The following is an 18,971-nucleotide window of genomic DNA, read 5'->3' on the forward strand; positions in this document are numbered from 1 at the left end:
TTTCATATAGTGCAGACAGGGGATATTAGGCAGGAATTTTCTTTACAGTCTCCGTTTATATCATTTACTCTTATTCTTTTCATCCCAGAGAAAGCCTAACCTTTTCCCATGGTTTCTGTAAAGTGAGTCACAAAAGTCAACTGCTGCCCAGGCACTCACAGGAAAGGAGGATTTACATTTCATATGTGTTTTTAGGAACACTCTCCTGTCACACCATTCATCTCCATGACTAAATTAGGTCATTCTTTTGCTTTTTCCCTCTTTGTATTGTAGAGGAAAACAGATGTGATTTATCAGTCTGTCATTATGGTGGAGGCTTCATTCTGAGTTTGTCCATTCACTTCTAACTCCACGCAAACTTCAGCCTGTGATTCCCATCATTTTGGGGCTCCATAACCAGAGAGCATGACTGGGCAAAGACTTGGATACTTTGGTGATTAAATATTTATAAAACACCTAATTTAGATGGTGGGTGGATGAGAGCAAGGAAGCAACACTTCTCAGTGACGTGGTCTCCCCACAACCCACTGGAAAATATTTAGCAGTAAGCAAAGATGCAGAAAGCAGGTACCAGCAAATATGCTTTGTTTCTCCATGTGTGCTGTGCCTGTTCATGGCAGGTCCCTGGGGGACAGCAGCTGTCACTGGCAATGGGACCTCAGCCCCCCTGCACAGCACCTGGGTCCTCCTGCAGTGCCCTAGAGCAGTGCTCTAGGGGATCCTGTGCCTTTCCAGTAGTGATGAGGAAAAGAATACTACTCTTAGGGATGTGAATGCTTCTACAGCTTTTAAATTTATTGAAAAAATTCTTATTCTTGCACCAAAACTCCTTTGGGAATTGCATATGTAAATTTTTAAACCAAAGTAATCTTTTGCACTTGTGATCTACTCCATTATTAGTATGGAACTGATGGGACTTGGAAGAAAGTCAGTTACAGCTCCACAGTCACAGAAATCTCCAACAAACACAGCACTGTCTAACTAAATCTAATTTAATAATTAATTCAAGGATCATTACTTAGAGAATTTCATCATATACAAAACCTTTAAACACAAAATTGCTAGATTAACAGGACCACCCTCATTGTTCTACCTTGCCACTTTTCTTCTTTCTTTTGGGAGAAAAAAAAATTATAGTTCTTATATTTTGACATAAGAGGAGACACTTGATCAGGTGTTCTGACCAGAATGTCACACTCACTGCATTTCTCTTTCACACACTCATATTACAGCCCAAAAAGAACATGTGTTAGATTAAAACATTTTGGTCCTCAGCAGAGTAAACTGTTGATGCCATGCTGACAGCCTGTTAACAGCCATCAGCTATTACTAGAATTGCTGTGGGAGTTTGTAGGAAGGCATTTGCAAATGCTTTATCAATACAGATTTACCTCAGCAGCAAAAGGACAGACAGCATCACTTGTTGCAGCAGTGGAAAATGCCTTATTCTTCCTCCTAGCCAAAGAAAAAGCACCTGAATCAAAACGAATTGCAGGGAGACAGCTCATGAGCTGTCTGGAGTGGAAGCTAAAAATCTCAGGGAAGGAATGAAGCTTCAGGAATTGCAACAGTTTTCCAATATTTACCTGTAATCAGGCAGCACACCTCCAAAGAAAGCTCTCATCATGCTCTTTTATCCAGTCACTCCAGACTGCAGCTTGATTATTCAGCTCCCATTTCAAGCCCTGATATTTCTAGCATCATTCTCTTGCTTTTTTGCCTTTGTCAGCAGGTATATTTGCATTTTTAAATAGTCAAATTCTAACCATAAATGTAGATTAATGAAAAATCCCCCAATCTATAGCTAGATATAAATACTGCCCTGGCTGGATCTGAGCTGGGATGCAGAGATTTATCAGTGGTGTTAGGTGCCCTCTGGACCAGGGAACTCCTTGCCTTTGACTTTGTCCATCTTGGTTCAAAGGATTTTGAAGTCAAATGTGTTTTGTAGATGTTTACACCTCATTACCTCATTCTGAAAATATAAAAACTTCACTTGTGTACGCTTCTCTTTGCACATTTGGTTTGAGTTCCTCTGATAGTGAGAGTTTTTGCTAAATTTTGCCACATAATTACTGAAGTGCAAATCCCTAGGAAAAATAATTTGCTGAAAATATTTCATATTTGCAGCTTAAGAGATGCTGATTAGTTGGTGTTTTACTTTGGCATCAAATTGTAGTATCCTCCTTAGGGCATGCATAACCATTTATTCCTTGAAATTTATTTTTCATTCCTTTTCATTAATATGCAATTTTGCACAAATATTTCCTTCAGCCAGGCATATTGGTTAAAAAGTTGAATTCCATAAATGGAGCACAATGTACAAAAATTTATTTGATTTAATGAAGAGATTTTGCTTTCCTCTTTCTTGCTCTCTTCTCTACCATTATGTCAACTAATTCTCTTTTCCTTTTTTTTTTCCTTTTTTTTATGTTCTGCAACACATAGGTAAGTTCTTGTTCATTTCAATGACTGCCTTTAATTCTTGGTGCAATTTAATATTAGCTTGCCACCTCTAATAGCCCTTCCAAAGTTTGTTCAGTGGAAAGGACAGGGCACAGTGAGCCCTTGTCTGTGTTGAACAACTTTGCTTGTATTTCTTTTCTGTCCCAGTCTGGCACCAAGCAGAATACAGGCATAAACAGTGTCAGCAAGCTCAGCCTCAGTCTGCTGAAAGACCTGTATTTTCCACGAGCCACAAATTCTGCTCTCAGAAAAACTAGATAATAAAACAGTGTGCCTCAGTCCCTTCATACTGTCATATGCAAGGGAATAAAAAAAAAAAAGTTTTATACCAGTTAAAAAGCGAGATTGGCTGCAGGAGAAAAGAAGGCAGGATTTAGGTGTTAATATGTAGGTCTTTGCCAAACATACACACTCTTGCAGTATTAGGATTCATTTTGTTCAAATTCCCCAGAGCAAGTGCTGCTCCTTGTGGTTATGTGTGGCTGGAGAGAGCCACAGTAGGAACAGGAGACTGAACTTGGGCTGAAATATTGCCTGAGCTTGGAAAATATCATAAAGAACCAAAGGAACAACTTGCAGCCTGTAAAGACTGCTGGAGGGAGCTCCTCAATGGTGCACATGACAGCTCAGTTGTACAGCAAGGTATAACTAAACACAAAGCAGACCAGCACAAAGAAATGCTTGTGCAAGGTCAGGTACCCTGGGAGATTGTGCTGTTCAAATTGTGCCAAAAAACAATCCCCACATTCAGGAGAAACAGTACACTTTCACAAGAGCAGGACTACAGAGCAGGAACGTGCAGCCAGAACCTAAATTAGAAAACACTATTGTACTGATGTGCTGGTCATACACAGTACCAGAAAAATGCTGCTGTAAACCCCAAGGTCAAGGCAGCTCCAAAGTCTTGAGCATCTTCAGGGTCATAACATATCTCAGGGTCATTTAAATTAGCAAGTTACCTGCTGTTTATACTTCTCTTCTTATGGACAGCTTTAGTTCTAGCCTTCAGCACAAGCCTCAGCTGGCCTGGGAGTTTCCCCGCAGCATCGGCTGCCCGCAGCTCGCTCCTGGGGCTCTGCCAGCTCCTTAAGCACATGGTGCCAGCCCTGGCCCCAGCCTCCCTGGCAGTGCCTGGCAGCCCTGCAGGGCCTGCACACTTCCCTTTGAGCTGCACCTTTGTCCACGTGGTGATGTGCAGCTGCATGGGAATTTGCCTGTGGCTGAACATCTCCATGGCACTCCCTCTCTGCAGCACACGCAGCAAGGAACTGGAGGCTCCTGACCAGTGGTACCTGTGCTGCACCAGCCCACTGCCCCATGGTTTTTTTGGCATGCTTTTGCCCTCAGGAACTAACTTGTGCATCAGGGGCAGTGGGAGCTGCGAGGTCCTGGCACACACAGCTCTGTGCTTGCTGCTCAGCCTCCCATCACTGTCTGCCTGCTCCTTGGAAAAGGCAAGCAACAAAGGAGAAATATCGACTGCCTCAGATGCTACCAGCTGCCCTGGTTCAATAACTAGGTCAGCTAAAGGTTAAACCAGCTGAGGCATAAGCAGCAAGTTTAAATTTAACCAAAAAAAAAAAAAAAAAAAAAGGGAGAGAGGAAAAAACAAAACTGAAGTTGAGTTGGGGGGTGGCAGTCCAGTCCATGTCACATCCATTCACACTGAGCCATCTCATGTCTAAATGCACCTAAGACAAAAATCAATGAATTAAACCAGCAATGAAATCAGCCTGTTTGCTTGATATACCCTGCTGTGATATATTAATAACTTTTTGCTTTCTGTAGTAAATTCTGTCAGAGATTGTAGTCTAATTCCAAATTATACCATTTACCAAGCCTAATGCAACTTTAAGTACATTACACAGTATTCTATCTAAGTATTTTAAATCAATCATGGTTTAACATGCACGTACACATTTTTTAATTTTCCTAGTGGTGTGTAATTGCATTTGAAGTGTAAGATTTTGCTGCTTTGGTGGGAAAGACACATCTAGCTTTTCACACTCATGTAGGGAATACATACTTTGGAGATAGTGTAATGTGAAATTCCTCCAATGAGAAAAGCAGAATGACATCTAAGGAAACTGCCTGTAGATATCAGAGCCAGGTTTAAGCAGTGGAAAGATAATTTCTGTGCTAACACTGCCACCCATCGAAAAATAAGAGGCACAGCCATTGTATGTCCCTGTTTTCCCCTTTGGTGTGCTGCAGTGCTTTCATGAGTATTTTCTCCTCATTGCTGTCTTTAATAATGTAATGTTACCAGGTAAAAAATACAAATAAACTGAACATAGGTGGTAGGTCAAATATAGCTATAAACCAGATGATAAATTCTCTTCAGAACAAAATCAGTAACGTATGGAAGTCTCCCCGTGAATGGTGACAGGGACCAAACCCTCGGCACAAAAACACGGCATATATAAACACACACATCATGAAAGTACACGTAGAGCCCTGATACAACAGAATTCCACCAGCTGGGCTCTTCCTTCCACCCTGGGAGAACTGCACTTTTCCTTTGTCAGAGGGAGAATCTCCCTCTGACCCCTTGTCATTTTCTCTGATGTTCTTATGCCTTTTTTATCTCCTGCCTCACTAATGTTAAGATCAAACCACCTGGTTGCTTTTTGCTTAACATGGAACCTTTACCTGTGGTGAAGAAGCAATCACGATGCAAGCCAGATTGTGGGTTTCTTCCTTATCTTCAAGTGTCTCTGATTTCACAACTTCTACCCTGAATCATGCTTTTACCATTTCCTCTCACAAATTATTAACATCCATATCACACAATGGCTATCAGCAGTGAAACACTTGAACCATGCAATTTTACCATAAATTCCCTTGCACAAAGATTTTATGTACTTTATTATCACTTGTATTTCCCAAGAGTTACCCCTGCACCTACAGCAGAGGGAGTTAATTTAGCTCAGGAAACCAGCTGCTCTCTCCTTCCCTAACTCACCTTTGCTGTGCAGTCCTGCTCCCACTCAGCTTTTGGTCAAAGTTATTCTTGTTAGTAAAGCCAGCATGAGGTACATGAGGGATGTAAAGGATGTCCTTGGGTCAACAAAAAGACCCAAGGAGACCTTTTTATGAACTTTGCAAATATGATCTGAAATGTTTTTAAAAGGCAAACTCTTATACTTTAATCCTTTAAAACAATGCTCTCTTTTCCAATTAGAAAGGTTATTAGCAAAGCCCCATCTTGTTTATGAGTAAAGTAGGAAATCACTTCTTTTTAACACTTACATCTTTGTTTTTGGAAAATGGAATTAATTATGCTTTTCTATTGAGAAGCATCATATAGATTACATTTTTGTGTGCTATATGGACCCCAGGGTTTTATTAAGTGACCCTATCTCCTGTGCAACTGGAGATGAAAAACTTATCAGGACAGCACAGATGGAAAGGTCATTAACAGAAGTAGAGAAATCCATCTGCAAATCTCACTCTGTAAAGAGTTTTATGTAACAGCTCGATCTCACTGAGATGCTATTGAATAAAAGGAGGCATGATGGAAATTTTTGAATGCTTTACACAGCCTGGAATTATGGGCAGGGGGTTAAATCACTGTATTGCTTATTGTCTGAAGAATGAAGAGTGGAGAGTTCTAGACCGATGAATTATTAAAAATGGATGCTGTTACGATCCTTTAAAAAAAAAAAAAAGAAAAAGCTCAAAGAATGGTTTATTCTTCATTTAACACAGTTTCAGAAATGAGAAAATCTCCAGAAGTTCTTGAAAAACTTAAGGACTAACCATTTTTCAATTAAATAGCAACAGAAAAAAGAAGTGAGGTGACAAAGGCAATAAGATATTGTTTGGGTAGCTAGAGAGTTAGCCCTGGACAGCTTTAGTTAGGACTTCCTAATATTTTTACCTTCATGAGAGAATGTGAACTGTTTCACAAGACAAAAGTTTATGGGGTGCGTAACCAGTGTCAGAGTTATCCAGTTCCCCAGCTGATGGAAAGTTCCTCCAAGTCCAAAGCTCTCTCTATTGTTTTATGATCTGAGATTGCAGAACTTCTTTCCAGTTCTTACCACAATTCTGGCAAATCCAAGATGCTTAGCTGCCACTTCTTCCTTAGCTGGATTCACTTATTCTCCCAGGTTATCTAAATTTTCACCTTATTTACTAATTTTGCTAAATACATGTTAAAGGAATAAACTGCAGTAATCTGACCACTAAACTTGAGCAGCACAAAATCAAAAAATCTAAATGGGCAACAGCAAAACTTACACAACTTCACTGTTGGATTTCACTGCATTTGAGAAACCTGTGTGTAAGCACAGATTGCTTGGAGTAGGTTTCACTCAATTGTTACTGCTTGCAACTGAAATTCTCCTCATGATACAAGAATTGCAACATTGTTTTCCTACACATCTTGATGTGAATTTGATCATTCTTAATGATTTGCATTCTCCCATTCTTCCCTTACTGCCCTACAGAGATTAATTTTTCTATGCAATTTTGTATAAAAGGTTATTGGAACAATGGAGCTTCCAGGACTTAGGATGAATAACTAAGAAAAAAATTTGAATGAAAAAATTTTAACTACTTGGAAGAATGAAAACAAGGTCTCCTGGTTATGTCCTATAAGGCCAACCTCCTAACACACCTCACTCAAATTTACATACCCTCCCCAGTTTATTGTCAGCAGATGAATTTATGATACAAGAGCCTTTTCATCAAAGGCAAAGGTTGTAGCTGTTTTGTCTACTTGAAAAACATGATTCCATCCAGTCCTCAAACAGTCATGGACCTCAGTCTAATGCAAATTGTAAATTTAAATTCTATGCAGCACCTGCCATGGAAATAAATAGATAATTTCAAATACCTCCCAAAGAATGTTTATGAAATATTTGAATAACTGCTGAAGTGCATGGATCAAATGTGCTTGAACCTGGGACTTCAGAGCTACAGACAGAAATGAAGCTGTGTGCCAGCCCTTGCAGGAAAAATAATAATAATGGACTTAGTCACATGAATCCCTAGAAGGCAGGTCTGGTTTCTAATACATGAAGCTTCTATTCCTAACTCAAGTAGCCAGAAACTTTTGGCAGATTTTAGTAAGATTGGATTTCTGGTATCTCATTAATAGATGGTCAATAAAGCACAAAATATTTTTTAAAGTTATAATATTATGTTAATTCCCTAAGACCAGTGCTGATGAATCAAAAATGCACCTCCAGCAAGTCCATATACAAGGAAATTTAGCAGCAGAAGCTAATTTAACAATGAACAAGATACAATTTAAAGACTTTCAGAACAATCTGGACTGTTGTCCCAAATTTGCACAATTATTCCAACATTAAAAAGAATCCAAGTACACAGGAGCAATGGTATTTCTCTTTTCTTTTGCTTTTTGACTGACCAGAAGAAACCAATAAATTTAAAATACTGAACAAAAGGACTCTTCAGCAAGAAGAGAATGCAACTGAAAATACTGATAAGGACTTGGCTGGATCCCAAGAACCATTCTGTGCATGTGCTTGTATACTGGGGTAAGAAATTGCAACTTATCCATTGCTTGGACATTTAAATAAAATATTTAAATAATTTAAATAAATCTATAAATGCTAAGAAGTTGACCTGCTGTTTCATGTGTCTGCTTTTGAAGTGAAACTGTTCTGTTTATGCAGAACACTCGTTCTGTTTACTCTGTGGCCTCCAAACAACAGACAGACTCACAATCTGTGCAAACTATGGACTGAATGAGGAGCAAAAAGCACTGGAGAAACTGAGAAGTAACTAACAGTTTTTTCCTTGCCTCAGGTCACAATTGTGCACAAAGAAGTACTAAAGGATTATTAAATAGAAGCAGGCACAGACAGTGTTATTTCCTGTCACCTCTACCCTTCTGTTGACAAACATGCAACAGATATATGTTTCAGATATATGTTTCAGAACAGCCCAAATAAGAAAATTAGGTCATGCTCAGGAGGAGTCATATTTGAGAACATATTCATCACTAGATGTGGTGGGTTGACCTTAGCTGGGAGCCAGGTGCCCACCAAACCACTCTATGCCTCCCCTTCCTAGAGGGACAGGGGAAATAAAACAAGACACAAAACAACTTGTAGGTTAAGATAAAGCAGTTTACTAAAACAAAAAGCAAAAGTTTGTGTGTGCACAAAGTAAAAAAAAGAGAAATTTTATTCTGTACTTCCCACCAGCAGGCAATGCCCAGCCACTTCCTGGAAAGCAGGGCTTCAGCATGGAAGTGATTCTTTGGGACAGTAAACACTATAAAAATGAATGCAACACCTTCCTCCTCCTTTTCTCATCTTTGATATCCAAGCTGATGTCACATGGTATGGAATGCCCCTTTGGGTCAGCTGGCCTGGTTGTGTCCCCTGCCAGGACCTTGCCCTCCCCAGCCAAATCAAGGCAGGTGGGAAGATGGAAACAACAGAATGTGAACAACAAGGCAAAACTACCAAAGAAGAATACCCAGTAAAACATCAGTGTCTCCTTATTTGGCTTAGGTTATTATTAATATTGAATATAGAAGTAGTCCTCTTTTTTAGGAATAAAAGTGTTAGTATAGTATTTGTTTATAACTACTATACTAGTTACTTTAAAATTACAGAGTTCTTGGGGGGGAAAAAAAGGCTGCTATAAATTTCTCTAGTTTATATTATTGATCTGTACAGATAAAAAGTACTTATTTGAATACTACAGATTATTTCACCAGATTAAACAAATAATAGAAAAGATCATAAAGCTTTTAGCTTACAGAAACGTAACTATAACATTTACATTTCTCATATTCTTACTGGAGGTCTGCAATTCATTGGAAAGTTGGGAGATTCATGTTCTTCTTTCTTCCATAGAGAATATCTAGACTTCATTACTAAACTCCTGCTCGTTGATGCTTATTTACTATGCTCAAAAAACATGAAATCCTAAGGACAAAGCAAACAAAACAAATAGTTACAGTTCTTAAATGTGGTTCTTAGTTCTGAAATCCCCTGGCTGCATTGCACCTGATGTAAACCTTCCTCTAAGAAACCTGAAAGGGTGAGAAGAAGATGGAGGCACATTTGCCATGCCCTCACCACCTGGGTTTCTCCGAATGGGACATCCACAGACACAGAAAGACGATGAAAGACCAACATGGGGACATTGGCTAATTTATCACTAACCAAAGCTATGCTTCCTTTACTCAAAATTTCTGCCCTGAATTTGTTCAACCTGATTTATTCCCTCTCATTTCACCTCAGACTGGAGTCTTCACAATAATGACTATATTTAGTTTATTGGTGGGAGCCCCATTTCTGTGCCTGAAAGCCCAGGTTGCTCCCACTTGCTAATGCTGCCCTTGATGCACTTGGTAGCACAGAACACACACAGCTAAATAAAACCCTGCTCATGCACAGGGCTGTCAGAGGTTGGAGAGACTTTCCAAACTCAAGGTGCTTCACATGCCCTTTTCCTGCCCCTCAGCAGCCCAGCCAGCACAGAAGCAGTTCTGAAGTGGGACCTTGGTGCAGAAATAAATTTGCCTTCCTCTGCTAATGAGTCTGTAAGAAGTCTTCCCTATTCCTTTTTTCAGTCCCACCAAATATTAAACTCTTCTTAAATACAATTATCACTGCATGTAGTCTATAATAAGCTTATTGTCCAATTCTGTGTTGCTGTTTGTGGTCAGTTTTACACACAGAAGTTGACAAGCTGTAGCCCAATTGAAGGAGCACAAAATTGACTCCTTTACCATCATGATTTAAACATGGAGATGAAAATGTTAGTTTATGGTCATGTATTAGTGAATAACTTACGATAAGGAAGCAAGCACCAATCATGACAGCTTTCATTTTCACATCGAGGTCCATTGGGAATGAGATTCCAAAGTTATCTGAATCCGTAAACAATTCCCGTGCAAGACCAGTCCACTGCTTAGAAATCTTCCCAACAGGACAAGTCTCATCCAGCGATTTCACCTATAGTTTAATATAAAATTTAAAAATGCATCATCAAACCTGTCATTCATAATATTCCCAAATCCATTTTGGAATACATCCCTTGAAAAGCTTCAGACTGTTATTTTAATTAATACAGTATTGAGTGCAAGGGTTTGTACCAAAAGGCAATCAGACAATCAGAAAGTTGGTCTAAAGCATTAGAGGCAGGAACTTGATTCTGAATCTGACTGGGAAGTTCAGTTCCTTGATGGTGCTGGGATAAACACTCTCCTGAAGTGGTGTCTTTTAGCCAAGACAGTGAATTAGTTTCTCCTGCCATGCATCAGGAACCACTCCAGTGAAAATTAAACAAATTACATTCTTCTGTTCAAAGGCAGAGATTAGCCCTCTGGCAACATTAGGTTTTCTAAAGTTAGAGCCAGTCTTCTGGGTCATGTGAAAGATTAGTTTCCAAAATAAAATTATATAAATTTGCTGTAGTAACTATTTGCAATATAATTTCAAATATTAAATTGTAGCTTTGTATATCTTTTACTTAATGTCCACAAAAACAATGTTGCATTAATCAATATTATTTTAAAAGGAAAGTTATAACTCTTCAGTCATTCAACTCTATATTTCATGTCTAAATTATCTTAACTTACTAGTTCAATGAATGATTATTAGGTGATTAAATAAGTGGTTGAAGGAAGTAATTTGAATAAATTCCTGATACACCTGACTATATTTTTCTTAGAGCCTGCCATAACAAATTCAAAAATATTTTGCTGCTAAATATATCAATTAAGTGATTTGTGTGCAGCCACAGGGAATTCTTAGTGATCACTGATGAGTGGCTTTAATATGTAATTTCTGGAAATTTGTCTGGTTTATCTACAGTAATTTAGGTATCTAGAGAAGTAATTTGATTATATCAGCATGAAAAGATGATGTAGAAATTACTTAATATATTCTACAATATATAATATTAATATATAATATATTAATATATACTAGAGTAATTTAGGTATCTAGAGAAGTCATTTGATTATACCAGCATTAAAAGATAATGTAGAAATTACTTAATATATACTACAGTATACTTATTATATACTATTTAATATATACTATACTACAGAAATTACTTAATATATATACAGAAAATACTTAATATATATACTACTACTTAATATATACTATAGTTCAATTGATAGGTAGTAAGTCAAGCAACAAGCTAATACCAAACTACTATCTTAAACAGATACATGCAAACAGTTTTTACATTGCATACCTCAAAATGAATGTCCTCACAACACTGGCACAAAACACATGGGCCAGTAATTTTCAGAATATCCCTTCTTTTCTCATCTTGAATGGTAAACTTTGGCAGGCAGACATGCCAGTTCTGGACAACATAACCAACTGTTGTTCCTGGAGGTGCCTGGACTTCCAGCTTCACAGGGAAGAGAAAATATCCAAGTGAATGATCATGCTTTCATATGCTAGTGAGACAAAAACCATACCAGCAAACAAATAAAAACAACCTGTTTTTCCACAACAATATGGCCTTACAAAGCATTTTGCTGTGAGTGTTTTCAGAAGACCACTCAGATTGCAGAATAAGAGTCTTATTCAGCTTTTGCCTTCAAGAAAACAGTAAGAGACTCCTCAGTCTCTGGAGCACACAAACTATGCATCTACAATATAAAGACCAAAGTCCAGCGAAAGAAAGGTAGTGAATATCCCAATGGCATTCAGTGAAGGCATTATAGGGTACAGCTACTACAAATGCCTCAGCAGGAGCTCTGAGTAGGCTCAGATTTAGAGTTTCAGAAGTTTCATCATCCCAGAATTACGTTAAAGTTTTAAAAACCTCATGATCTCCTATGTTGAATGCCACTGTAGCTTTCAGAGCTGTAAAATGAAAACTAGCTATTATTTTATGAAAGCTGTTGCCTTACTCTTCCATTCCAAGCCCATCCCCAGTGCAGATTACAACACCAGCCACAAGTTCCCCGACATGCTGCTCAATCAGGTTCTTCATTACCACAACCAGAACTGCCCAGTGAGCCCAAGTGTTTCACCTCCCCTCCTGACTCAGGACAACGCCACCATAAAGCTGCACAGGAGGTGCCTGTCCCAGGAGAAGGGAGGCAGTGAGAGGCAGAACTCACCTCCTGCAAACAGCAGGGGCAGCAGCAGGAGCCACAGCGGAGAGGCCTGTGCAGCGTTATCACCTCACGGCCCAGGTTATCAGTGATCTTTATGGTGAAGGGCCGTGTTGGCCCACAGCAGTTCCTGGTCAAGCAGTCAGTGTCCTCTGCTGCAAAGTACACCCTTTGCCCCAGCACGTTCTTCAGTTCGTATTTGTTGTTTTCTTCAAAGCCAGTCACAACTGGAAAATGGGGGAAAACCTGCTAAATTCCTAGGAGAGTCTGGTCAGACTCCCTGCTCACTCTGCAGCTGCTCTTTGGGAAGGTAAAGCCTTTCTCAAAGGCTGTCAGAGGCACCCTCTGGCAAAGGGACACGATAGGAAAGGATCCTCAAGCAGCGAAGCCTGACAGAAATGTTCAAGGGAAGAAGCCACCGTGAGCAAGGACATGTGGGAAGAAACTGAGATTCCCATCTGTCCCCAGTGTCCCCCCTGGCCACAGGCACCTGCTGCCTGAATAAGCACCACCATTACCAATAACAGCAGGGAAGGCTCTCAGAGGAGAATTGAATGGCTAAGAGTTAAAGAGAGCTGTGAATTTAGGGGTGAAGCCAGAAAACAGCACTAATACAATAAGAAAACCACAAAAAAACCCTCTCAGTCAAGATTTACAGCAGCACGCATCAAAAGCAACAAGAGTCAGGAGAGACAGTTTAATTCATTTCTATAACAAATGAGAGCACTCTTAAAAGTTTTAGAAAGTATCGGAAAAAAAAACGCAGCAGCAATGTTAGGGGTCAGCTGGGAAGTATGATCCACTTCATTCCTTCTATTTGAAAGACACTGATGATACAACTTGGATATTCTTAAATCACAGAATGAGGAGAGCAGAAGGAAAGCCATTCAATGTGCTAAAACAGCAAGACTGCCTGTAAAAGGGATCAAAGCTACATGCCAGTCCATGGAATTAGGTGGGATATGACAAGACAGAAAACAAGATCTATAAGTAAGGAAGAGAGAAGAGTAGAAATCATTGTTAACAAATAACATTGGAAATGTGTGACTTCATCTATAAATAGCTATTTATCAACTATATTTACTATAACAAGAGTGACACTCAAAACTCAAAACTTCACTGTTCTTGGGATTGTTAGATTTAAATACTTTGTACTTACTCTCAAGAACCTCAAGTTGCTGATGAATTAATATCTGGTCAATCTGCTCATGGTTGAAAAATTGAAGAGAATAAACAATTAACAAGTTGCAACTAAGAAAAACTGTCATTTTAAGAACTGCTGCTGTTTCATTTTAGAATAAAAGTGTATGGATCAATACACTGTGTAGAGGCAGATAATCTCCCAGGTAACTCTGGGAATAGCTCACTCCTTGGCCTCTCTTCTGTCAGTTTAGCAGGAGAGTGTTCCAGGGCACTGGGGCTGACGGGGGGAGCTGAACCCAAACTGGGCTGGTGACAAGCACACAGGGCTACCACACCTGTGATCCTTTCAGGACTCAGAGCCTGAGAGAGCTCTGGCATCACGTCCCAGAGACTCCACACAGACAAAAGCAGGAAATTGGGGTATTTAGAGTAGAAGCTCAGCTACTGCTCAGTTCTAAAGAAAATTCAGGGGAAAAGAAGCCCCTCCTCACTAGTGCTTTTTTTTTTTTTTCCCTTTTTTTTAAGCACTTTGCAGAAGTGGAAACAATACATCAGTATTAATCTTTTCAGTGCTGAGATGAACTGTATTTTACAGTACAAAGACATATTCAGTAATGTGGAAACAATTCTTATTTTGCTATTAGCATTCCCTATGCTGTGAAGTCTGACTGGCAGCTCTACCAACACTATTAAGAGGTGTGAAGAAAGCATCATATAGAAAATTAAGTGCTCCTAATGTGCTAGAGTTGCCCATATTATAGATATTTATTCTATACACCTTTCCAAAGGACATTACATTTCCCAAAGAGTAACTTCAGAAATGGGAAGGATGTATGCCAGCCCTCTGTCCCTCATCCTTTAGCACCCTACTTGGCAGGAAGGTACTCTATGAACAAGAGCTACATTTCTAACAGGTATCTCTGCATTCAGACATCACAAAAGGCTTCATTTAGCAGCCCACAAGCAGCAACCCTTGCAGCTCAACACAGCCAGATGCTTTATTTAGCTATTTCATGGATGCAGGCTGCTTCCCAGAGCAGAATGCCTCATCTCTGGGGAAGGAGCAAGGGTGCAGGTACCTGTGTGAGGTACTCCAGTCCAGGAGGGCAGTTGGGAACAGAAGGAGGGATAGGCATCCAGATTGTCCCATCCATGGTGGGCTGGTTCTGCACAGGTGGAGCGACAAATCCACCTGGGAACCCCATGGGCTGTGGCTGGAATCCATAGTTTCCTGCACCTGTGACATTTGGCATGGTAGGAGAGATACAGTTATGAAAGTTAAATGTTGGAAAATAATTGCCCTGTGCATCTTCAAAAGAGTAATTTATCGCTATTTGGAACTATGGAGACCCTTATACCTTATTTATTTCAGTTATGAATACAATAACACTCATGAAGGGAGTTACACTGCTTTGGGAGGTTCTGATGCCTCACACAAAACCAAACCAAATAAATTTTCAAAATGCATCATTCTTGAATACAGAAGAAATTTAATTCACATAGAAACAGGCGATTCAAAAAACAGAGTAAATAAATTAAGGTTATTTCTAAGTAGAGAAGAAAGAATACTTTAAATTACATGAAAAGCATTGGTACTTATATGCTGTCAGTTGAGCAAATGAGAAATTTTAAGACAAAGTTTTCCTGGAACTATACCTTCTACTTTTGTGAAAGGAAATGTCCTTTTAGCAAAGTTCATCTACATTTTTCAAACCAGATGACTTGTAGACCTTCAGGCCACACCAGCTCAGCACCAAATTTCACATTACATTACAACACATGAACCATTACACGTGAACCACAAAGGAAAGAAATGTCTTTTCAGACATTCTATAGAATTAATAGCAGAAAATTAAATTGGAGATGATCACCCTTTTCCAACCCCATATTCCCCATGCCTATTTCCTAATGGTCTCACAGATCTGTAATCAAGCCACCCACCTTGGTAAGTCCCAGGGACTGACTGAGGGGAGCCATAGGGCATTCCAGGTGCTGTGGCAGGTTGAGGTCCTGGAAAAATTAAAATATGCTCTGAGTATGGATCATTTCCTTCTGCCCTGGGTGAAGGATCCCCAGCACTGACTCCCTTTCCAGAGTAAACATAGAAAAAAATCTAGGGAGCTGTTTCCTGTATAGCAAAAATATGCATCAAGATCATATTTATGAACAATGCATGCATCAGCAAAATTTAATGGAGTTCTGCACAGGATGTCACAGAATCACAGAATCATTGAAAGGGACCTCCTGAGATCAGCTAGTCCAAGCCCTGCCCAAGCAGGGTCAGGTCACTCTGCCTGGGGCAAAGATGCCTTTGTTCATTGATATTTAGAAAGTGGCTGGAATTCAAAGCATTGCCAGGAACTGACAGGCTGCCCTCCAATAGGATGACAGTGAGCCATTCCCCTCTGTGAAAAAACCTTTTCTCCCAGCTCCTTCAAGTTCAGACTATACTAATGCCTCACCAGCAGATGAAGAGTGTTAGGGATTTAAAAACATTTACCAGCTTTAGTTTATAACCAGAAATAACTTGAATTTCAAGATTTCTAAATTATTTATTATTTTTACTTAACTTCAGAAATCAAGATCTGAAATATAAGCTCTGCATTTTGTAAAATATTCCATTTTAAAATGTAAATAATTTCAAGTTAAAACATTCATACATATTTCATATAATTAGAAGGTAAGCTAATAGCTAAGCTAATATTGCTTGAATGTGCTGTCTTTGATGTTAGCAAAAGTTGGCATTTTGGTTATATTTTACTCACCTTGCATTGTCACAGATCTGCTTGCAGTTCTGCAAAACAAAATTTTTGTTTCATGATTTTTTAAATATATGATTTCATACAAGAGCTATTCAGAGTTCTCTATTATTGATAAAAGATATTTGCCTCTCTAAACTGTATGGGAAGGCAAAATTACAAATACTAGCAAAAGTAAACTTCAATATGTCAGCTTCCTTCTAGGCTATGTCTGAACTACTACTTAAGTCTGAGCTTTCTATGCCTACAGTCATGCCTTGAGTACCCTGAAATCATCCTCAACTCAGAAAAGCATTGGGATGTGCAAGACTCCATTTTGCAGCCATTCAGAAATATCCTGTAATTCATATGAACAATTTACTGCAGTAATTTTAGGCACCTGGCTCAGTGTATTGATGTTGACAAAATCTGCTCAGGTAAGCCCTGCAGCAGCCATTCTACCACCTATTCAGCTCTTTAAGCTACTCCATTTCTCTAGTTGTACTACAAAATAACACATATCCAGTATTTGGATAACAAAGTGTAGTTGCCAAAAGGAATTAAAAAAAAAAAAAAAAAAAAAAAAACCAAACACAAAAACAACCTAACCTAAAACAAAACAAAGCAAAAGCATACAAAACCCCACTTACTGGTATGAGCTTAAACCTTGAGAGTTATCTCTTTCTCTGGGATAATGAGTGAAGCAAGACAACAGCAGCAACTATTACAGACAGATCCAAAACACTCAGGAGGTCCAAACATAGAACTGCATAAAAGAATAGTACAGGCACTCATTCTTAATAGGATTGAAAGATTTAAAATTAAAAAATCAGTCTAGTTGTTCTCTAAAAATAATCCAGTTCAAGTGAAACCATGAATATAATTTGTTGTTTCTTTCAATGAAGATGGTTGCTCAAAGCTGGGAAGCGAAACTGAAAGCAATTCCTTCTTGCTTTTCTTTCCACTTTTAATGCAGATCTCACACGGTGATGTCTAATGCAGATTCAGTTGCTCTTAAAACATTCCTTTTTAATATACTTTTTCTTCTACTTCACGAACTCTTCTTTACTAACAAAACCCCATCCTCTTACACATACTTTAATTGGGTTCTGGTCATAGGGTAGATTGGAATGTAGTCACTGTATGAATGTAGGAACATCACAAATTATAGAAGAATAAAACTAGCAAAAGATCAGTTTAAGCTGTGAGATAGTCCAGCTACATGAACATCAGTGAAATACTGAGAATTACAACTAAACCCTTTGGTAAAGGGAGAATAGAGACAGACTCACACAATTTATTTAAAAGAAGGGCTTTGTAGTCATCCAGAATCTTTCATTGTCCCTACAACTACACACACAAGCCATTGTACAATCAAGTATTTAGAAAAGGTTATTATGCTCTGTAGTAGGAAGCAATAAAAATTTTACAAAGCTCAGCCCTCATTTCATCCCTGGATCCTTTTTTATGAATGTCCATGTTTCTTTTCGGTCACTTTCTCATTTTCAGAACTACACAACACAGCTACAGGTCCCTTAGCCTGATGCATGTCACTAGATATACTGCAAGTAATTTAGACATGTCATAATTATGTTAACTATAGGGGGCTTCTGCTCTTCATCAGAAAAACAAAATACTAGGCATGACAAGTAGTTTCATTTCTTATCCAGCTCACTAAAACAATGGAAGGAGCACGTTAATGTAATGTAAGGTCCCAGGAACAAACATGCTTAGTTATATAACAAACCAGGCCCGGCCCTTTCCAAGTTGTAATATTCAAAAGCAAGGACGCTGAATAGCCAGGAGGTATGCAATAATTCTGCTTTTGAAGTTTTGTTTGTTTGTTTTGGTTTTTTTTTTTTTTTTTTATGTTGCATTATATTAGACTGGATTTGAACCCTGACTGCTGAAGTATGCTTAAAAATCATCTCAGCAATCCAATTAAATTAGTTCGTTTTGTCCAATGCTAACAAAATATTATTCAGAGAAGGAATTACTCTTTTTTTTGGCTCTGATGCAGTTGGGTGCCCTCTCAAATTACAGTGACTTTTCTCCTGGGAGCGCCTGGGAGCGGCGGCCGGGTCGGGCGCGGGGCTCAGCCGGGCGCGCACCAGCGGCTGCGGGAGCGGCGGGCGCAGCCCTGCCTCGCCCCGGGGGCTCTCCGGGACACCGGAGCTGCACCGCCCCTCAACGCCGTCCTTGCCAGCCAGATCCTCCTCTAAAGCGATAAATTCCAGCTCAACCCGCACTGCCCAGCCGCACGAGCGCGGGGCTTCTCCTCGTCAAGCCCCTGCCCCAGCCCTGCGGATCACTGAGCATCCCTGAGAGGAAAACGCCGGGATACCTGAGAGGAGCGCCTGCAAGGAACCCCGCTCGGCAAGGAGCTCCGCTGTCCCCGTGTCCCGCTGTCCCCGTGTCCCGCTGTCCCCGTGTCCGTCCTGTGCCGCTGGGGAACTCCCACCGCTGCAGGGGTGGGAGCGAGGGCAGGGCTGGGCTCGGGGCAGGAAATCGCTGCCAGCCCTGCCGAGAAACTCCGGTAATTCAAC

General features: G+C 39.7%; 1 protein-coding gene across 2 annotated transcripts; it reads right to left on the bottom strand.

Annotated features, from left to right (window-relative positions):
• Positions 1-8,549: 8,549 nt before the first annotated feature.
• LOC110473889 (phospholipid scramblase 1) lies at positions 8,550-18,916 on the bottom strand. Of its 2 annotated transcripts, XM_085587175.1 has the most exons (10): positions 18,770-18,916; positions 17,076-17,191; positions 16,453-16,481; positions 15,629-15,697; positions 14,767-14,924; positions 13,704-13,746; positions 12,551-12,771; positions 11,668-11,829; positions 10,254-10,415; positions 8,550-9,380 (listed from the first exon to the last, which is right to left on the bottom strand). In XM_085587175.1, the coding sequence occupies exons 3-10, from the start codon at positions 16,457-16,459 to the stop codon at positions 9,351-9,353; spliced, it is 852 nt and encodes a 283-aa protein (XP_085443301.1). In that variant the 5' UTR covers positions 16,460-16,481; positions 17,076-17,191; positions 18,770-18,916; the 3' UTR covers positions 8,550-9,350. The 2 variants fall into 2 exon arrangements, with proteins under 2 accessions (XP_085443301.1, XP_077641788.1); XM_077785662.2 differs by lacking the exon at positions 17,076-17,191 and having other exon boundaries at positions 18,770-18,904.
• Between the last annotated feature and the right edge of the window lie 55 nt (positions 18,917-18,971).

This window comes from Lonchura striata, chromosome 9 (genome assembly GCF_050655825.1).
Source record: "Lonchura striata isolate lonStrDom1 chromosome 9, ASM5065582v1, whole genome shotgun sequence".
Taxonomy (NCBI): Eukaryota; Metazoa; Chordata; class Aves; order Passeriformes; family Estrildidae; genus Lonchura; species Lonchura striata.